The sequence below is a fragment of the Apteryx mantelli genome, chromosome 1 (genome assembly GCF_036417845.1).
Source record: "Apteryx mantelli isolate bAptMan1 chromosome 1, bAptMan1.hap1, whole genome shotgun sequence".
In the NCBI taxonomy this organism is placed as follows: Eukaryota; Metazoa; Chordata; class Aves; order Apterygiformes; family Apterygidae; genus Apteryx; species Apteryx mantelli.
The window spans coordinates 194935925-194955681 of record NC_089978.1 but is presented as its reverse complement, the minus strand read 5'-3'; the positions used below and the strand labels follow the sequence as shown (position 1 = coordinate 194955681).

General features: G+C 45.8%; 1 protein-coding gene across 1 annotated transcript; it reads left to right on the top strand.

Moving 5' to 3' along the window:
• Nucleotides 1–430: 430 nt before the first annotated feature.
• WNT2 (Wnt family member 2) lies at nucleotides 431–19414 on the top strand. Its single transcript, XM_067289960.1, has 5 exons — nucleotides 431–510; nucleotides 2439–2662; nucleotides 5776–6053; nucleotides 9270–9534; nucleotides 19191–19414. The coding sequence occupies exons 1-5, from the start codon at nucleotides 431–433 to the stop codon at nucleotides 19412–19414; spliced, it is 1071 nt and encodes a 356-aa protein (XP_067146061.1).
• Nucleotides 19415–19757: the final 343 nt, after the last annotated feature.

The following is a 19757-nucleotide window of genomic DNA, read 5'->3' as shown; positions in this document are numbered from 1 at the left end:
CTCCTCCTCTTCCCCCAGTGTCTCTTGACATCATTTCATCCATCAGAGTTTGAGAGAGGAAAAAAAAAAAATCAGAACCCACCCAGTCTGTGCAACCCGCACCAGCCCCTCAGCTTTGCTGGGACCGCAGGGAAGAGCTGGATCAGGGCAGAGACGAGGGCTGGGAGCCGGGCTGCGCTGCTGGTCCGCAGGGTTTGGCGCTGGGCAGAGCGAGCGGAGCGCGAAGCCTTGCCCTGGGCGGCGTTTCCCTCCGTCCGTGAGCACAGCAGCAGATCTGTGCCGTGGCAGCCGTGAAATGGGCATGGTGCGGGGCTCGACCCACTGAAGAAAGAAGCCGCCAAGGTGCGTTTGCCTCTGGCGGTAATTTTTGTTCCATGGGATTTCTTCTGCCCCCCGCGATCGAACCGATGTGGACTGAAGCGTTTCTAACATGAACTTTCTCTCTGGGATCTGGTGGTCTCTTCCTCTGGTCTTGTTCTGGGCAACCCCGCACGTCACCTCCTCATGGTGGTAAGTTTTGTAATTCCAAGAATTTTTGTTTGCTCTCGGGAAAGGTGGGGCCGAATTAATTGCAAATTCGGGAAGAAACCCCTTCTTGTCTCTGCCGGCCGGCCGATCGGAGCTCGCCGCTGCCAGCTGCTCCCTTCCAGAAACCCCAGCCCTAACGCAGCCGGGATTAGGCTGTCTCGGCATCTCCCTCCACACCCAGTTTCTCCTCCCCGTCTTCACCCTTCGCACGTAAAGACCAGTTTTGCTGTATAATTTCAGGGAAACAGTTAGCTGCGAGGACCGGGCGGGGATTTGAGCAGGCTGGAGCCAGCGGGCGAGGCTGTGCGGGCAGCGCCGGGCGCGCGGGTGCGGGGGCTCCGCGGTGCGCGGGGGCGCGCAGCTGGCCCGGGGCGCCCGACGCTGCCCGGTCTTGGCCCTCGGCGCCCTGCACGGCTGCCGCTGGCTCCGTGCTGACGGCACCCCGCAAACGTGCTCGCAATGGTCAGCGCACACCCGCCTGCGGGGTGTGAAGCGCATGAGCCCGCTGCGAAGGCACCGCTCGCGGAAGGCGCCGGGCTGCCCCTGCCTGCGGGCTGCCCTCTGCCTGCGGACTGCTCCCCCTGCCTGCAGGCTGCCCCTGCCTGCGGGTTGCCCCCTACCTGCGTGCTGCCCCCTGCCTGCCGGCTGCCCCCTACCTGCGGGCTGCCCCTGCCCGAGGACTGCCCCTGCCCGCGGGTTGCCCTCTGCCCGCGGACTGCCCCTGCCTGCGGGCTGCCCTCTGCCTGCGGACTGCTCCCCCTGCCTGCGGGCTGCCCCTGCCTGCGTGCTGCCCCCTGCCTGCCGGCTGCCCCCTACCTGCGGGCTGCCCCTGCCCGAGGACTGCCCCTGCCTGCGGGCTGCCCCTACCTGCGGGCTGCCCCCCTGCCTGCGGGCTGCCCCTGCCTGCGGGCTGCCCCCTGCCTGCGAACTGCCCCCTGTTCGCGGGTGCCCCTGCCCGCGGGTGGGGTTTCCCCCCTGCCCGCACGCTCCTGCCCGGAAGTTTCTCATCGCTGGACTAAAAACTGCGAGGGAAAAAGGGAACCCCCCTGCAGGGAGCACAGCCCCGACTTCAGAAGGTATTTGATCTTGTTGCAAGACGTCTAAGCGAGCTGCAAAACCCAGACCTGTTTAAGGGGTAGAATCGGAACAGAAATATCCTGCTCAAATTGGGGACTTAAAGCAAACCAAAACAGAAACATCCTAGTGTGGAAGAGGGGTTAAACTTCTGCTTATAAACACGGCGAACAGGGGATACATTTAGCCTTGACATTGGCTGACACGGGATCAAAGCCTGATTTATCAGACTGAACATTTTTCAATAAAATTACTACTTCTGTGTCCTTAGTCTATAAACATTATTTATTGCGATGGCTTTTTGTCATATTGTCTTTTAACTGACGCTTACATATGTTTTTTGGAAGTCACAGTTTTAACGATTTTATGATCGTATAAAATAATGAAAACACAAGAAAAGGACATTTTCGTCTGTTGACCGCTTCAAAAGACACCTATAGCGGTTTGGGTTTTATAAGAGGTACCTTTGTAAACATTTCAGGACTAATAGAGAACATCTGGATACAGATGATGATGTAATTTAATTTTTGTCAAGTTTTTTTTTTTTTTTTTTTTTTTAAGTACCACACGGAGCTACAATAACGGAGATTTGGGTTCTTCGAAATGCTTAATATTGTTAAAAAACACAACATCGGAGATGCTCAAGGGATTTCTACCAAAGGAGCAAACGCAGCAGTAGCTGTGGATCCGTCGGAGAGGCTTCTCCGCTCGCCGTCCAGGGTCACCCTGCGAGCCGGTGGCGGCCCTCCGCCGGCGCCCTTCCCCAGCGGCCCCCGGTGGGTGCCCCGACGGCGGGCCACCCTCCGGCGCTGCCCCTCGTCCCTTGCCTCCTGCAGGTACATGGGGGCCGTGGGCTCGTCGCGGGTGATGTGCGACAACGTGCCGGGGCTGGTGAGCCGGCAGCGGCAGCTGTGCCGGCGGCACCCCGAGGCGATGCTCTCCATCGGCCGCGGCGTGGCCGCCTGGACGGCCGAGTGCCAGCACCAGTTCCGCCAGCACCGCTGGAACTGCAACGCCCCGGAGCGGGGCCACCGCCTGCTGGGCCGCGTCCTGTTGCGCAGTGAGTCCCGCGCCGGCGGGGCGGCCCGGACGGGACGGACGGGATGGGGCGGGCGGGCCCGCGGCGGGGTCGGGCCGGCGGCTCCGCGCGGCTCCGCGGCCGCCGCTGGAAGCGGCACCGTGCGGCCGGTCCGCGCTGCGCTCCGCGCTGCGCTCGCTGCTCGGCCCGCAGGTGCGTGTGTGGCACGAGGCAGCGACTCCCCCTCCCTGCTCTGCGGCGCTTCTGAGCAACGTTTAACGTTGCTTTAGCTGCTAAGCTTCGGGAGAGGAGAGGAGGAAGAGAGGGGGAAACGCAAAACCGTGCTAGAGTCCCCAAGTCACCAGAACAGCACATAAATAGGAAGAAATGCTACTTTGCCTAGAAGACCTGCATCACAGCGCGAAGACGAGGGGCAAGGTTCAGGAAGGGTGCTTAGGCAGTTTAGCCCTGCAGTTCCAAACTTTTTAGTTTAACAGAAGCCCAAACTGCACCTAAAGGGCCGCAGAGGAGCCAGGCTCCAGAGTCCAGCATGTGAGAAGGGGCCTCACAGCGCAGCCCACCCCACAGGGACGCGGGGACTCTCCATGGGCTGAAAGGAGCCACTCATGTCTGAACAGGACTCAAGCGTGTTAGGGGGAGCAAAGACGACACCTCCTTCCCAGCCCCTTCCACAGTCTGGCTCGCGTCTGAGCACCTTCTCCCCAAAGGGCCGAGGTAGTGTGCAATTACTGCGGGGCTGTGGTGCTGCGGGATGTGAGGTCAGCGTCCCGGAGCCTCACACTGCCTGGAGAGCAGTGTCGTCCAGGCCTTCAGCGGCCTGTGGGAGGTGTGCCAGCGTGTCTGTCAGCTTAGACCCTGCGGGCAAGGAAAGCAGGGGCACAGCTGATGTGGGCAAATGGCTTTAGGCTTGTGAGACTCCAAACAGCTCAGGGCTGCAATGTACTTCCATGGGGGCAGGGAGAAACAGTTCATGCTTAAGTGGTTTTGGTTTTTTGTGGATGCTGAGGCCATCTAAATGTTGGACTTAGCCATCCAGTGAGTCTTTGGACTGCTTATGTGATCCTTTGGAATCAGAGAGAGGGCTCAGAGCTGGCCTCAGTGCTCTTATCCCAGTGTCGCTATGTGCTGAAATCCTTCTAACCTGCAACTCTTTCCAGCAAACACCACACACGGGCACACTGAGGCAATTACTGCCGGCGAGGTTGACCTAGTGCTGGCACTTGTGTCCCTGGGCTGTCCCCAGGCCATCTCAGAGGGCCTGAGTGGGGTCAGCCCGTGAGTGAGGGCACGGCAAGGAGAGCAGGGACATGCCCTGGGGCCACCCTGGCGATGGGAAGGAGGACAGGCTGCCCTGAGCACTGACCTGAACCCGGCATCACACCCACATAGCATCACGCGATTAGGAGTCGGTGCCCGCCTGTGCTTCTGGTAACAAGCTACTGCCCATAACTGGCTTGGTCCTCCCATTGCAGTTGTGCGTGAGTAACCAGCTGTGTCACTGCTCGTTTTCAGCTGAAGTTTTAGATGAGGTTTGTCTGGCATACAGGAAACCATGTCTGGCAGATCATGTCCTAAATCTGATGAGACTATTTCATGAAACAGTCAATATACAGTTTTTCCAAAATTGAAATTTTCACTGTTGGCTCATGGGGGAGAATCAAGACATAAGGTTGAGTTATACTTTAAGCCTGATTAGACAGTGATTGCAATGGGAAATGTAGCTTGATATTTCTCTAATTTAAAAGGAAATATTTTTGATTAGTTTAATAAGCTCAAATAAAACCTTTCCAAGGACATCAAGTGTTTCTTTTCAATAATAATTTCAGAAAAAGTTTTGATATTTCTGAATATATTTTCTCAGAAATTAAATCTTCAGAAGAGAATGTTCTGTAACAAGCCAAGTTATCTTGCACATGATTTTGAAGCTAATATAGGCAAAGTCATGATTTCCCCAGTACTTCCGTAAGTTTTAAGTCGTCATTTACCAAAGGTTTGCCCAGCACATAGAACTACAGGGCTCATTCCTATCTGAAGCATCTACATGCTACTGGAATGTAAATACTAAATAATAAGTTATATAATGTAATGTCGAATCTGTCTTACCTGTCCCTACAATAAAGTCACAGATAACATTGACTCTTTGTGGTCCTACTTTACTATGAAATTACTATATAAGGCTGACAAATCCTCAGAACGGGCCTCTTTGACTCCTAGTGCTTTAACTGCTGCACAAAAATGTACTTTTCCATGCTAAAAACTTTTAAAATATGACAATATCTTGTTACCATAAAGAGACCTGCGCCAATATGATATAGCTCTGTATTGTAAATTACTACATCTTAAAATAAACGTAAGCAATTATTGCATCGAAGTATCTACCTGGCAAGGAGTAGGCATAATTTAGTAGGCATAATATGCATAGTCTTTAGTATACTAAAATGTCTTTGATAGCAGTAGGCAAAAACTGTCTGAGTAGCTGTCATGCGCTGCAAGTCCAAATCCTGCCTACAGTATGACACAAGCAGTACAACTGATTTAGTTTAATTCGTTAATGGGAATTGAGGTGCCCAGGCTCGGTTCTAGAAAGAAAACTTTTTTCACTTATTTTCAGGAAATAGCACCAAAGATCTCTTGGTCTTTTAAACAAAAAAGACTATTCCAAGAGCCCCAGAAGAGAAAAAACTAGTTTCAAAAGCTATTGGCAGCATATCGCAATATACATATCGCTTCACTGTCCCTATTTAATAATTTCTTATATCTGTCTCTGAAATAGCACTTCATATATTTTTCTAAATTGACTAAACATGGTGGAAATGCCAGCTGTCCTATTAATGTAGCTATACAAAACAGCTGATCTGTGAGTGTATATTAATCAATATCAGAAACACACTTTTAATGTTTTCCAACTCCAGCACTATATTGATGAGCTTTTACGAGGGAGGGGTTCAAGTTTAAGCCATGACTAATTCTGACTCCAGGGAATGTGTATTTCGTGTGATTTCAGCCCAGTTTCAATCTTTTGCTCAGCAAAAAGTCCAGGGTAACTGGCTTTTAACTGTTAAAACTGTTTAGAGTTGGGGTAGCCACTCAGACTAACTAGCTCAATGGTTTTTAAAGCGCCCTCTTTGTTTCAGGTAGTCGGGAATCTGCCTTTGTACATGCCATCTCCTCTGCTGGGGTTGTTTTTGCTATCACGAGGGCATGTAGCCAAGGGGAACTGAAATCGTGCTCCTGCGACCCCAAGAAAAAGGGTTCTGCGAAGGACAGCAAAGGTCATTTTGACTGGGGTGGCTGCAGCGATAACGTTGACTACGGCGTCAGGTTCGCCAGAGCGTTTGTGGATGCCAAAGAAAGGAAGGGGAAAGATGCAAGAGCGCTGATGAACCTGCACAACAACCGAGCTGGAAGGAAGGTGGGTGTCTGTCCCTTCAGTGTCTTGCAATGCTCATGGTGAACTCCTGTAACTCTGGGGCACAGATTTCATTCTCACATAAACCTGTTGGCCCTCACTGGGCGATCTCAACAGTTAGCGCGAGTGTGGGACGAGTGGCAACCTGAGACACTCTTTCTATCTCCCTTAAAAGCTCAGCGTAGCCCAGGTTTCCAAATACACTAAATGCTACCACTTAACAGTGTTCCTGTCTGAGTCGGCTGGATGATTCAGTGCATAGGAAGTTAGGCACAAGTGCAAGCCTTCGCAGGACGGCTTCAGAGCGAGGTTTTAGTTTGGGCTTAGCCATTACACCAGGCCTTGTAGGTGGAGGAGTTTTACTTTTGGTTAATCAACAGTGGAAATTCCTAAGGGAGGCTGAAGGCTACACTGAAGAACAGGCTTCACTATTAAAGAGCAAATTCAAAGTGCTATTGGAAGAAAAAAAACAGTACTGTGTATTCCTATAGGTATATAATAAACCTAAACACAAAATGAGCAAAGGTAAAATACAATTACTTCACAGTTTAAGAAAATAAAAGTCATAATAAATGTCACTCGAAAAGGCTTTCGCCTTTGGGCACGATCTGGTCTAAACAAGAACCCTTCTCTGAACATTGTATTAAAATAATATGCTTTAATTTTAACAAGAAATCCTTACTTTTTTAATTGTAGGTAACAAAAAGAAGTAGTTGCCAAATGCCATATTGTCTATTGCTGGTGCCAGGACTGAGGAATATATACACAGAAATTTTGTGTTGGTATTTATAAATAATAAGAATAGCACCCATAACTGGAAGGTACCATTTCATTATTCAAAACATATAGTAAAATTCACTGCCTCCACAACAGCTGAAAGAATACAGAAAAATATTTTATAGTGCTAACTCAAGCATTCTTAAAATGAATCTTGGAGAATTTGTTTCCTATCTTCTGTTTCCTTTAATGTATATTCAGTAGGAAGCAAATTTTTCAAATTCTCATGTCCTTTTGTATTAAAAAGTTCCCTTAATAACCTGTAATATTACTTTGTATTAACTGCTTCTTATAAGAAAAATGATCCAACTTTAATTCTTCAGTGAATTGTAATGAAAGTAGATGATATTCCTGATGAATTTTTCTTCTTTAACATCTTTCCTCCACCTGCTTATTGTCAGCAGATATAATTAATATGTAATATAGGCAGATGAGGCTATTCAGGTGAGTGACACATAGTTAGTGAAAAAAAAGCTAATGCGGTTGTCTTTATGTTGCTGTCTAAAAGAGACTGCAGTATACAATGCAAGCAAAACCTACCGGGTGAAATGCTCCATGCTGTGAAGTACTTTCTGTAATAGCTAAGTATCTTAGTAAGTTTTTTTTTTAAAAATATGCCAAATAATAAGGCAGTATTAGTAAGTAGTTAGGTTTTTTAGAAAAAAGATAACAAAGAGACTTTGTAAGTGTTTCGGATAAAATGAGTCAATACATGCTGCTATGCTTTAGGACTGGTTTTGTGACAGGTGCTGCTGTTTCACACCCACAATGTAGCCGTGCAGGTTTGGCCCCTGCAGTCCCACGGGTGCCTCACCCCTCGCGTGCCTGGCACACACGTGGGTAGCACCAGCTCTGCCCCCAGCTTTTCCTCGCCCCAAAAGGGGAGGCTGGTGCCGATAGGCTCCTTCTAGACACAGGCTATTCAGATTTTAGTCGTTCAAAATGCACAGAATGAATATTTGCAGTAACCTCATATGCATCAAGCACACCAGTATGCTGTGTATCAGTGAAGGAACATCACTGGCTAAAAAAAAAGTCCTCTATCCTAATGCGCTGCTTCAGCTATTCAAGGCCTCAAGTCCAGCAAGTCACATACAGGCAGTTTAACTGATTTCTGCTCGGATAATTAAAACTAAGCATGTGCTTAAATTCCTTTCTGACCAGAACCCCAATTTTGCAATAGCGCTATTGGCAATGAAGTCGGGCTGTGGGAATGTCAATGACTTTTTTGAAGTAGTCAGACAAATTGTTTACAAGTTGGAAAGTAAATTAAAAGTACTTTGGCTATATAGCACATTCTTGCTTTATTACTAAGTGCTTGATTGGAAAATGCCACCCCACTGTGCATCAGTCTCACTTCTAATCATGAAACATTTCTCTCTGTTATCTCCCTCCCATGATCCTGTTCCTCTTGTACAAAGTCTAAATTGTTCATATTTCATGAACCCTTAAGGCATAATGTTTATAGATCAAATATCCATATCTTGAGAATTAGCAATGAATTATCGATTGTATATGAACCTGTCTGTTGTTCCCTAACATCATGCAGATAGCTTGAATGTCTGAGATGAGGCTGAAATGGCTTTAAGGCTATCCAGACATTAAATTAATGATGATGGTGATCTCTCCTGTGCAAGTTAATGAAGGTCTGATTCTAAAATGTTTGTTAAAATGTTTGTTTGTTAAAAAATTTATAAGTATTTTACAAATATCTTATTTTAAAGTTTCACATAGATCAAATGACTAGCTCTGATATGATGCTTTATACAGTCTCTGCAAAATTATTTTAATAGGTAATGCCTATTAATTTCTAGGCAATATTTAAAACACTGTCTACATCTGCATACACATTTAGACACCAAGCCTAAGAGCTGTCTGACAAGCTGGACATTTTTGTAACTTTTTCACAGTAAATTTAGACAAGATTGCATTAAAATTTTCTTAATCAATTTAGTCAGCACTGAAAGTCTCACAACATTTAAAGGTATTTTCTCTACAACAAAACTATTCAAGGCAATGAGCAACCTCATCAAAATGAGATAGAGACGTTCAGTATGGCAACGCTTCAACTTGAATGATGGTAAAACTGGTACCTTTGCCTAACAAGGGGCTGCATTATTCTGTCCATTATTCAGATTATTTCTTACTGTCCGTACATGGGCTGTGTCCTAGCATGTAGTGTCATATAGATCTTTAGCATCACTAAAAGCAGGGGAACAGGTAAGACCACCACCTAGAAGACCATTTGTATGGCTGAGGAAAGCAAGCAGAGTAGCCCAACCATGTGAGGCTGACTTGATGCTACCAGTGGGTGTCACTACAGACCATGATTTCAAGACCCACTGCAAGCCTGGCACGTGCAGGATCAATGGAAAAGGATTTTGGAGAAGCGTAAATTACAGTTTGTTTTACCTGTGTATATTTTACTGCGTTTCTAAACAGGCCGTGAAGCGGTTTTTGAAACAGGAGTGCAAATGTCACGGTGTGAGTGGATCATGCACTCTAAGGACCTGTTGGCTGGCCATGGCAGACTTTAGGAAAACAGGAGATTATCTGTGGAAGAAATACAATGGAGCGATTCAGGTGGTCATGAATCAAGATGGCACTGGTTTCACTGTGGCTAATAAGAGATTTAAGAAGCCAACTAAGAATGACCTGGTATACTTTGAAAGCTCTCCAGACTACTGTATCAGGGACAGGGATGTAGGTAAGCCTCTATCATTACACATGGTTTTATTTATTTCAGACATTCGTACTTTGAAGATCAAAAATAATCATTATGATTGAGTTTATATATATAAAACCCGTGCATATAACCAGAAGGAAACAGGAAGGAAAGTTTTTCTGGAAGGACAGCTCTGTACAAGAATAATAGCTCCTTGGTATCTCTAGATGTATGATAGCCAGTTGTTCTAATGTAATTTGGCAGGTTCTTCAAGAGATGATATGGACCCTTGTTGGGCCGTAGCACACAAGCACTGTCAGAGAGACTCTGCAAGGCTGAAGTTGCTTTTAGGACAGGTTTGGAATTGGTCCGGCCCATGGACGGCCACATACACACTTGTATCACGCAGCTCACTCCAAAACTGCCGGGTGTGAATACAGCAGACCCAAGTCCTGCAATGTTCCTATTATGTCGCCTCCACTTACATTTCTTCTCTTCCATACTATCACGATATTGCTGTTAAACTCCCGAGGCAAGAGCAGGCTGGTGTCCTTCATTTGCACATCCCCCAGCTCATTGGGGCCTGGGGTCCTCTTGCAGGGGACGCACCTCTTCCACAGGTGACACAAGAGGTTCGGCAGCTTGGTGCGAATCAGCCTCACACCAGCCAATGCAGCCGCCCACAGCACCGTGAAGCTGAATGTAATCACGCAGGTCTGCAGGGCACAGCATGCCCCACCAAATAACATATCTGTTCAGACAATGTTGGCTCAGTCCATGATAACTCTCACTTTTTCTGTAGAGTCTTGCCAGCCCCAGTGGGACGAGATAAAGTTTCAGAGCTGCTGTTAGCACTGACTTTTTTCTGCTTTCAGAGATTTTGGTAGAGACACACTTAACAATGTTACAGGGCTCAAGGCATTGCCAAGCAATACTAATCATGCTAACAACTCTTGACCAGTCTATAGTCTTTCCTGATGTGGCAATTAAAAACTAGCAACTAAAACCCCAGAAATTTGTAAAAGAGAGCCAGAGTGAGTAATGTATGAAAGATGTTGTGGAACTAATTAATAGGTTGTATAACACACCAGAGTGCAACTCAAATGACATATCCATAAGTATCTGGATAGCAATGCAGGTCAGCTCTTTTTGGCCCCACTACATATTTACAATCCAAGTTTACTTGGAATAAACATTGCAAAACAACTGTATTTAAATAAGAACAATATGTGAAATCATGGTCATGTATTATTGACTTCAGTGAACTCAGAATTTCATCCACTACACTTACATTGTATAGCCTTTCTGGTTAGTTAAGTAGTCAAGGTAATTTGTGGTAAATGTTACAGCTTTTGCAGGTGATGCTTATCACCTGTCCAAAAGCATACTGTTCCTTGAATAGTGACTAATAAAGTCTAATGTTTGAATCCAAGTGAGTAAATGGGCATACAGTGGTATTGTGCAGAGGCTGACTTTGCAGACTAGTATTTATTCAAAACTTTATTTCTTGAAGCTGCTTCCTTCATTGTAAAATCTGTGGTTTTTCCACCTAAAAGGGGAGCCAGTATGCAACCCACTTGTATGTCAAAAAGCCAGTTAATAATGTCTTTGTAGTGAACCCAATCTAATACCGCAGACTCGTTATCTTAGAGGAGACTAGGCATTTTTCACTGCAGTGTATTATCTTCACTTGCCTGACTCCATCAAGCCTGCCTGGAGAACGTGGAGCCTGACATATGCTTTCGTTCATCTCCAGATAACACTTCAGATGACAAGCTTCTTGCTGCTCTAGAATTCTGAGAATGTATTTGTTTTGAAGAGTAAATTTTTGGAAAGAAGTAGTAAATCTTTAATGGGATAAGGAATAATTCCATGCTTATTCTAATGAAGCAAAGAAAGAATCAGATAAACAAAAATTGATCTGACTTTGATGGAAATAATAGCAGCAGCTGAGCAGAATCTTTTCTTGATCCCTTTTATTTTTCCCTGCTGCCCACTCCAGAGCGTTAGCCCTGTGAAATGTAGAGAATACAAAAGCTGAGCTTGGAAATACATTGACAGCATCCCAGCACCAGCTAAATACAATACTGCAGTACTTCATTAAGTCCTTAAATATAGTCCTTTCATTCTCCAGGGAATTCAAATAATTTAGTCCTTCAGAAAAACACTACCTCTAGCAATTGATTAGTATTGGGACTGAACGAAAGATTCCCAGAGCAAATTTTATGAAGTGTTACAACTTGACCAGGAGGCAGCTTCACAGACTGTAAAATGATAAAGATCGCATCTTCTGTGGCTTGGACGTGTTAACACATGTCAATCAGTAAATGAAAGGTGCACAGGAATTTTATCGTCAGTGGCCTGTCCATAAAAGCAGGCATCTCCGCTTCCTCAGCGGCGCTGGCCGCCTCCGTGCTGGCTTTCCTCTCCTGCGGCGGGCGGGCGGGCGGCTGTTGGAGGTGCTGCCCCCGGTGCACCCGCGGGTGCCTGACAGCCTGCCTGCCCAGGAGAGGCAGCTGGCTACCGTGCGGAAACTGGAGTTTTATTACTTTTTTCGTAGAAGGAAAAGAGTAGTCATTGCTTTCAGGAGTAATAGAGTATGTCGAAAATGCTAATAGCAATGTGCTTAATAGCAGGTGAATGTAATAACTACCTCTTGTCCAGTATTAATGTTTCACGACTTTTTAAAAACGACCAAAGGAAGGTTTTCAGAAGTGTTCATCATTCACTTAATTCTGCTCGCACTGAAGCCAAAATAATTTTTACTCACAATTTTTTACTCATAATTCAACAGAAACAGAGTTAGGACACCTAAGAGTGCTTTTGAAAATCTTGTCAAGAACTTCCTACAAATTTTGACACATCGTATAGTCTTCCCTTATATTATCATAAATTGCCAGCTGCCAGAATGAGTAAAAGCATACCCAGAACTATGCACAGAGAGAGAGAGAGAGACCTTTGTAGGAATGATAATGCTGTAAAGGGAAAGAAAGTGAAGGTTACACAAATAACAGTCCAGGTATACCACATACTGTCTTATCCTGAAGGTATAACTTCACATGAGAAATGTTCTGAACAAAAATCTGCCTTGTCTGCTTATGAGCTTCTGTTAGAAACATTTTAATTTCTACAGTAAGTGCTATTTTACCATCCATGCGGGCTAGGCTGACTGAAAACTGTTGCAAGTTTATCACATTTTGAACATACCAGTGGAAAAGTGGATATTGCTTCAAGAATTAAATGTACTGGCATTTATGGTGATGTAGTGCACATATTACCAACTTACTGGCAGCTTCTTTATTCTAGACTGTCGCTTGTAGAGTCTATTTAAGCAGAGGAACATGTTCTTGCAAAACGGGGAGAAGAAGGGCCGCTTGGCAAAGGAGGGTGCAGAGGCGCTGGGCGCACAGTGGGAGCTTCTTGGTGAGGGCATGGGGCTATTTGCTACTGTTCTGGTAGCAACCGGGCTTCAGCTGCATGAAGCTGTTGGTGGATGAAGTGTTGCTAGGCCAGGGGTGGTTCACCAGGGTGTGTTTGTGTACCGATGACCTCAAGCTGCTGCAACAGTCCCCAAAGGTCCACTGGAAACCAGCGTCTCTCCAGCTATTCTCAGCTGTGTGCTGGTTTCTCAGCGCTGACTCCGGGTTTGGTGCTCCCCAGGCCGGCTTTGCTGCCTCTCCCTGCATGTGCGGTGGAGGCGCATGCCTGGAGCAGGACACTGTGGTGGCGGCACCCCACAGACAGACAGACAGACAGATGGACAGACAAGGTGCTCTAGCTGTATTTGAGGAATCGCCACATCCAGTGCCCCAGGTTCAAGGTGCTGCAGAGATACATAGTCGAGGGAACGCTGTGCTGCTGGTGCCACGGATGACTCCCTCGGGGACCATCCATGCCACTGTGCCCAGCGCCAGGGTGACTTGCCTTGGACCCTCCACAGGGTTATCCGCCTGCTGCTTTCTTTGCCTCCCTGCCCCACATAAGCAATTTACTCCATTTTTGAGATTCATATGGCCCAGTTTGGAGTGAAAGAAAAATGTGACATTAAAGTATAGCCTGTAACATATCGGTGTTGGGCAAGTTGTGTTAGTACTTTAAGTATGTAACCTGTGGAGGGAAACCAATTCTGATTTATGTCAAAAACTTTTCACTGAAGTTAGCCATGTACAATCAGTCCTTGTGTGATTACTTGGCCTATATCTCCCAATTTACACATTAAAAACATATTGGGTGAAATCCCAGCCCTGTAAAGCTGATGGTACAACTTCCAATGACTTCAATGAGGGCAGGAGTTGATCCCCGAAGAGCTGAGCAAATGCTAGCTATCCTTCAAACACATTTCTGAACAAGCTCTGGCAACGAAGCAGCATAATCATTCAAAGATCCTCTTGGATCTTAGAGATTATGACAGCTATTAGTGGCTGTGAAAATTTAAAAGTTAGACACATGTTTACCATAAACAGAGTCTGAACAAACTTTTTTTATCAGCATATTTCTGTCTCTTCATTGCTGGCCTGCAAACTCCCAGCTATTCCAGACAAGGCTGCCTTTTGCACGCACTGCCGTTTTTCCCCAAGTTCTGTTGTGTTCTGCATTATGTGTAGGTTCCATGTGGATATTTCTTGATCTAAAAAGCAGCTTCAGAGCTACTGCTCTTGTCAGACTGCATGTGTGGAAACTAATTTATTGTTGCTGGGGTTTTGTGTTTCAGGGTTTGTTTTCAAGTGAAGGCCAAGTAATGAGCTTTATTGCTTGAAGCCAGATTTTTAATCAATAGAAATAGAAGGGAAAATCTCATGTTATAAATAAAGAAGTAAATTCATTTTGGTGCTTTGGGAATGAGAAAAATAATTTTGAACTTTCAATATGTTTTGCTCAAGAAAATAACATGGGCATACAAGAAGAAAAGGTTTGATGTGCAGACCATAAAGTTGGCAGTATTAAAAGCTGTGGATATTTTGGCAGGTATAATGTTATGTATTGGCATGGCAATTCCAAAACTTGAACTAAAAACAAAGTGATGGCATGAAAAGTTTTGACAAGTAGCAACATATTCCTGCCTCTTAAGTGATTAGGAGGCTCATTACACATAGCAGAAAAAAAGCAGAAAATTCTGCCTTATTTTGTTTAGTCTCTTCCATTGTTGTCATCACCTTAGTATCTGAATGCCTTCCAAGGAGTGCAGCAATTGCGGTGTCCAGTATTTGTCAGTTGTTGTTCATTTTCTTTCACATGGAGGTGAAAGGGTGTGTATGTAATAGTTTGATTTATTTTAGTATGGCTTTGTTTTGAGGCGAGTCGAGTATGTGTGTTAAATATTGCCACAGAGTTTGTGATGTTTCTCAGTCCACAGATCTGGAAAACATAGGTAAACCTGCTCTAGGTCCTGGTCCTCCCTAGCCAGAAAGAAGCACTAGGTTACTGCCGTGAAGGTAGCTGTGCTATATGGTCACTGCTCAGACCCTTAAAGCGGTGCGTGCTCTTTGATGACAATGATGGTTGCAAAACCACAGAGTAGGTGCCTGTGCATCAAGGAGTGTCCAGGCTTAATCCCACTTGCACTGTGTTTCAGGAATCAGCAGTCTTGAAGCTCCCCACCTAGGCAGCAATGCAGGCGATGATTTTTGAGTGAGACTAGCTGAATTCTTCTAACTGGCCCAGAACTCAGGCAAAGCTGCAGAGATGTTGAAGATGCTGTTTGAACTTTTCAAAAACTTTGCTTTTGGTCAGAAACTAAGCTGTTATGTGATCCTATTTTCCCTTTAGCCACATTCTGTGAATAATTTACTGTCCTCACCTAGTGGTATAGTAAATGTTGCTCTTATATTGTGGGTAATATCATATGATACCAACTTCTGACTTTTTGTTAGGGGATGAAATCCTTTTCTTTTTGAAGTCAGTGGCAAAACTCCCAGTGAAATCAGTCATGCCAGTATTTCACCCATGCTATTCCATTCATGCTCTCTTTCGCTGCTGTGTAATTTCCCCAAACATCTGGAAATCAGAACTTGCAAGCTGGAAAATAACCTATGTCTAAGTTAGGGAAGGCTGTTATACCTGCCCAAGAAAGCTCCTGCACCTAATCACAGCAATTCGTAAGGAACAGGGCCTGACCTTAGGTAAGGATTGAAGGGAGGTTTTCCTTCCATATCAAGGAAGCAAACAACATAACCCTCTCTCTTCTCAAGTTCAAGAGGCAAACTGAGACGAACAGTTGCTTTGCTTGTTTGCCGCTGAAAGCGTGATACCTGGCTGACAGCTGTGTGACTGTGGCACGGTGAAAGCTATCAAGTATCCAGCTCATTTCTCACAAATCATATACAGAAAGCAAAACACCAAGCTATTTGAAACCTAATCCAGATCATGGTTGTTATAGATGATTGTCCTTGACATGCTGCATTACACAGCCTAGGCATATCCAGGACTGTGTTGCTGGGCCCCATCAGCATGATAAAACAGCACACAGGGGCAAGGAGAAGAGCAGATGGGGGGGCTGCGTGATAGGAACGAGGGGGAACCCATGCAGGGAGGTAAGCAGGGATTCACGACAAATGCCTAATGCAGAAGACCAATCATACCCATCACAAGCTTGGCCTTTGTAACTTTTTGTCTGAGCAGCGAGTGCAAGACAAGCAAAAGTGGTTATTCAACTTTGCCCCGTCTGGGATGTGGTAGATATTTCTGTGTGCTGACACAAGCACAGACACTTACTACTCAGATGCTTCAGTTGTTTGCACGGTGTTGCGTGTTGAGAAGAAGGTGGTAGCCTAGAAGTGGGTTTTATTTGTTTTCTGCTACCAGTTTCCTATGTGAGCCCAGGGGAGCTGCGTGACTCTGCGTCCTCCTGAGTCCTTGGTCCTCCCTCCTGCGAAGAGTGAGAGACCTCACAGAGGGGAAGGGAAGATCTTGAGCCAGCAGACGCCTGGTACAGGGTGTGTGAACACGAACTGGGACACTCTCTGAAGCCAGTGAATGACTGTTTAAGCAAAGTGGAGCTGAAAGAGAAGGCAGCACCCTGCACAGTGACAGCACGTGCTATGGCTCAGTCCTTGCAGGATGGCGGGAACAGGGCACATGTCCCTGCAGCTCGGTGTCTTCTTCCACAGGCGCCCGATCAGCCACAGCAGCAAGGGCTTGGAGCTGAAGCTTTCCAGGTGTTTAGCTGAACCAGCGGACTATAAACTTCTGGCCCAATGAATACTTAAATAAGCTGAAGTAGAGTCTATGGGAGAGATGACAGTGATGCCTCCTAGGGATGGAAACATTGCCCTGGGACATCACATGAAGTCTTGCTGACTTAGATGCAGCAAGAACAAAATTCCCCACACCTTGTTTAGGAGCCTAAATCACATATGATTCATGTGAAAAAGCACAGCCTGAGAAGACTTTACTCAAGGGCCTGAGACTAAGCGAGCTCTACACTGGGGACAGCAGTGGGAGAACAGCACCTGCCACTGCCTGAGTGTTTGGGCTCAAGCCAAAAAGGCATGAAATCTCGCTGTTGCAGGGGACAGAAGAACTACGTCAAATTCTCAAATACTTATGTGGTATGAAGTGGTCTGATACAACAGTGGCGGCATATAAAACCATAAGTACACTACAGAAAAGAAATTATCAATGAGAGCAGTTTAGATTTCTATTAATTACAGATTTGATTAATTACAGATATCCTGTTTTATGCAAATTTGAGTTAATGTTTGCAGGCATTGTATTCTTTAAGAAGGTAAATTTGTTTTCGTGTTTTATGTCCACCCATGAAATAACCATAACATCATGATAACATTAAATAATGGAACCTAGCACATATACTTTATAAAATATTCCAAATTAATTTATTGTCCACAGCCAATGTTTGGGGAACTCTATTTTGGCCAAAACCAGAAGAATATACCTATAAGTGGGACTAGGAAAAATGTTAAAAGAACATTCATCTCATGGATGAATCTGAAATTGTTTTATAATATCAATATGTAATGAAATAGGTTAAGGAACAAATATTCATGAAGTTTTCAAATGGATAATGTTCTGTCCATAGCTGTGGTATAGAGGCTAAAGTGTACCCTAAGCTAAGTATTAGATGAACTCGTGTGTGGTACAGTAGCCATTCAGGCATATATAATTTATTTAAAGCCAGTGTTTGTTGCAAGTACGACAGTAGTGGTAGACAGGATCATGCAACTGGGGGAACAGTCCTAATTTATGTGATGAAGTACTTTTCTCCATCAGATGGTGCCAATGGGGAGCCACATTTAAGAAAGTGAGATGCTTTGATTTGGATCAAAATAATCTCCTTTCCCAGTGAAAAATGGAAAAATAAAGAAAAGATATTAAAAATCATTTCTGCAGGAATCCTGCAAAAATAGCTTGTGTCCAGGAAAGCATCTCAAATGAAAACTCCACCCTGCCTGAAGGCAGCAGGTTGTGAGAAGGCTAGTTGTGACAGTAAAGCTGCACAAGCCCAGGAAGAGAGACAGTGTCTCATGCTGTTTATTTTTTCCCCCCACCCTCAGTCTGAAATCTCTATAGACTAAGTATAGTAGGCTTGAGAATCTTAGTCTAAGTTTCCTGGAGAGATTTATTAGGAATTTGTTAGTCTCATTTTGAATGCTCAGTCTGTTACATAGGGCAGGCGCTAACCTTGGTTGTCTCAGCGGGTACCAGAACAGCTCCAGTGCGGCTACTCTGGGTTTATGCTCCTCGGTTCGGGACCAGATTGCTGCTGCCTTCCCAGGCACCAGTTTGGCTTTCATGTTATGTTCAGTGAAGTGGGGCCATGTCGCTTTTTTTCTGTTGGTAGTTGGCAGGAGATAGGCAGAAGGAAGGGAAAGCTACACATTCAGTGCTCTGAAGTGACCCTTTTGTTTTAGTTTGTCCCATTCTTATACACCCTGGGAAACTTGCACCCTGGGGAACCTGCAGTCCTACTCATGTTGCAGATTCTACAGAGCAGTCTCTGCCTTCCTAAATACTTCAACCCACTGAACATGCCCTGGCCCACCAGAAACACAATAGATGCTACAACATCCTGCCAAGAAATGCTCCAGAAAGGTGACTGACTCGAGCCCCCACTCTCCAGCCATCTGAACCACTGTGCAGGGGGACATAAACCAGCGTGGCAATGCCGAGCGCTCGGGTGCTTCTGCGCCCAGCCCTTCAGAGCCAGTACCACTGGCGGCACAGTCCCACCACCACTGCTGGTGTGTCCCTCACGGCTGCAGCACGAGGGGCTTCCCCTTTCCTGGCCCAAACTCCTTTGTAAAGCCTCTACACCTCACAGTGGCAGCTGGGCTCGCCTCATGGGTGCCAGATTTTACCCATCCCTGAGGGTGAGCTCGGCTTGCAGGGCTACTGCGGGGAGGGTATTTGCTCACTGGTGAGAAAGATGGGGCTACAGAGAGCTGGAGCAAGGCCCCATGGTGCTAACAGAGTCAGGCAGAGCCTTGAAGCCTTGCACCAATTTACTCCTCTTCTCACCTGCAAAAGTGACTTCCAGAAGCCAGGCTGTCCAGAATGTGAGAGCAATTTTACATTCTTGTAGCCATTTCTCTTGTTTGATGATGAATTCCAGGTGATGTAATGCTGGCTCATCATGTACATTGCAAATTATGTTTCCTGTACTTATTTTTCACATGTTTTCTGCCTTTCCTTGAAATCCATCCACTACTTTTTCAACAGGCCTTTCCTGCATTTCTTTGTAGGCTCTCTAGGGACAGCCGGCCGGGTTTGTAACCAGACCTCCCGTGGCATGGACAGCTGCGAAGTGATGTGCTGCGGCAGGGGCTACGACACATCACGCATCAGCAGGATGACGAAATGCGAGTGCAAATTCCACTGGTGCTGTGCCGTGCGCTGTCAGGACTGCCTGGAGGTGGTGGATATACACACTTGCAAGGCACCCAAGAGTGCTGGGTGGATCTCCTGAACATGACGTTTGGGTGCTGGCACTCGAGGACGGCAACATTCGCCCTTGCTGATCCGTGCAGGGAATGCTGTCAAGGTGTTTGCTACTTTTATGCAAGTTTTGCCTTTGTCTTTCATTGCAAAGAAATTGCTCAATAATTCCTATAAACTCTACAGCTTTTCATTTGCATTTCTACATGACAAGGTGGTTGCATAAATGTCTGTGTGCAAACTGATGTAACTCTGGACAGACCTACTGCTGCCAGTACTCTTTAAGCTTTAACCTCTGGAAAACATTGCGGCAGGTCGTTGTGAGATCAGAGGCACAGCAAGATTTAAAGGTGGAGCATTTCACATGCAACCAT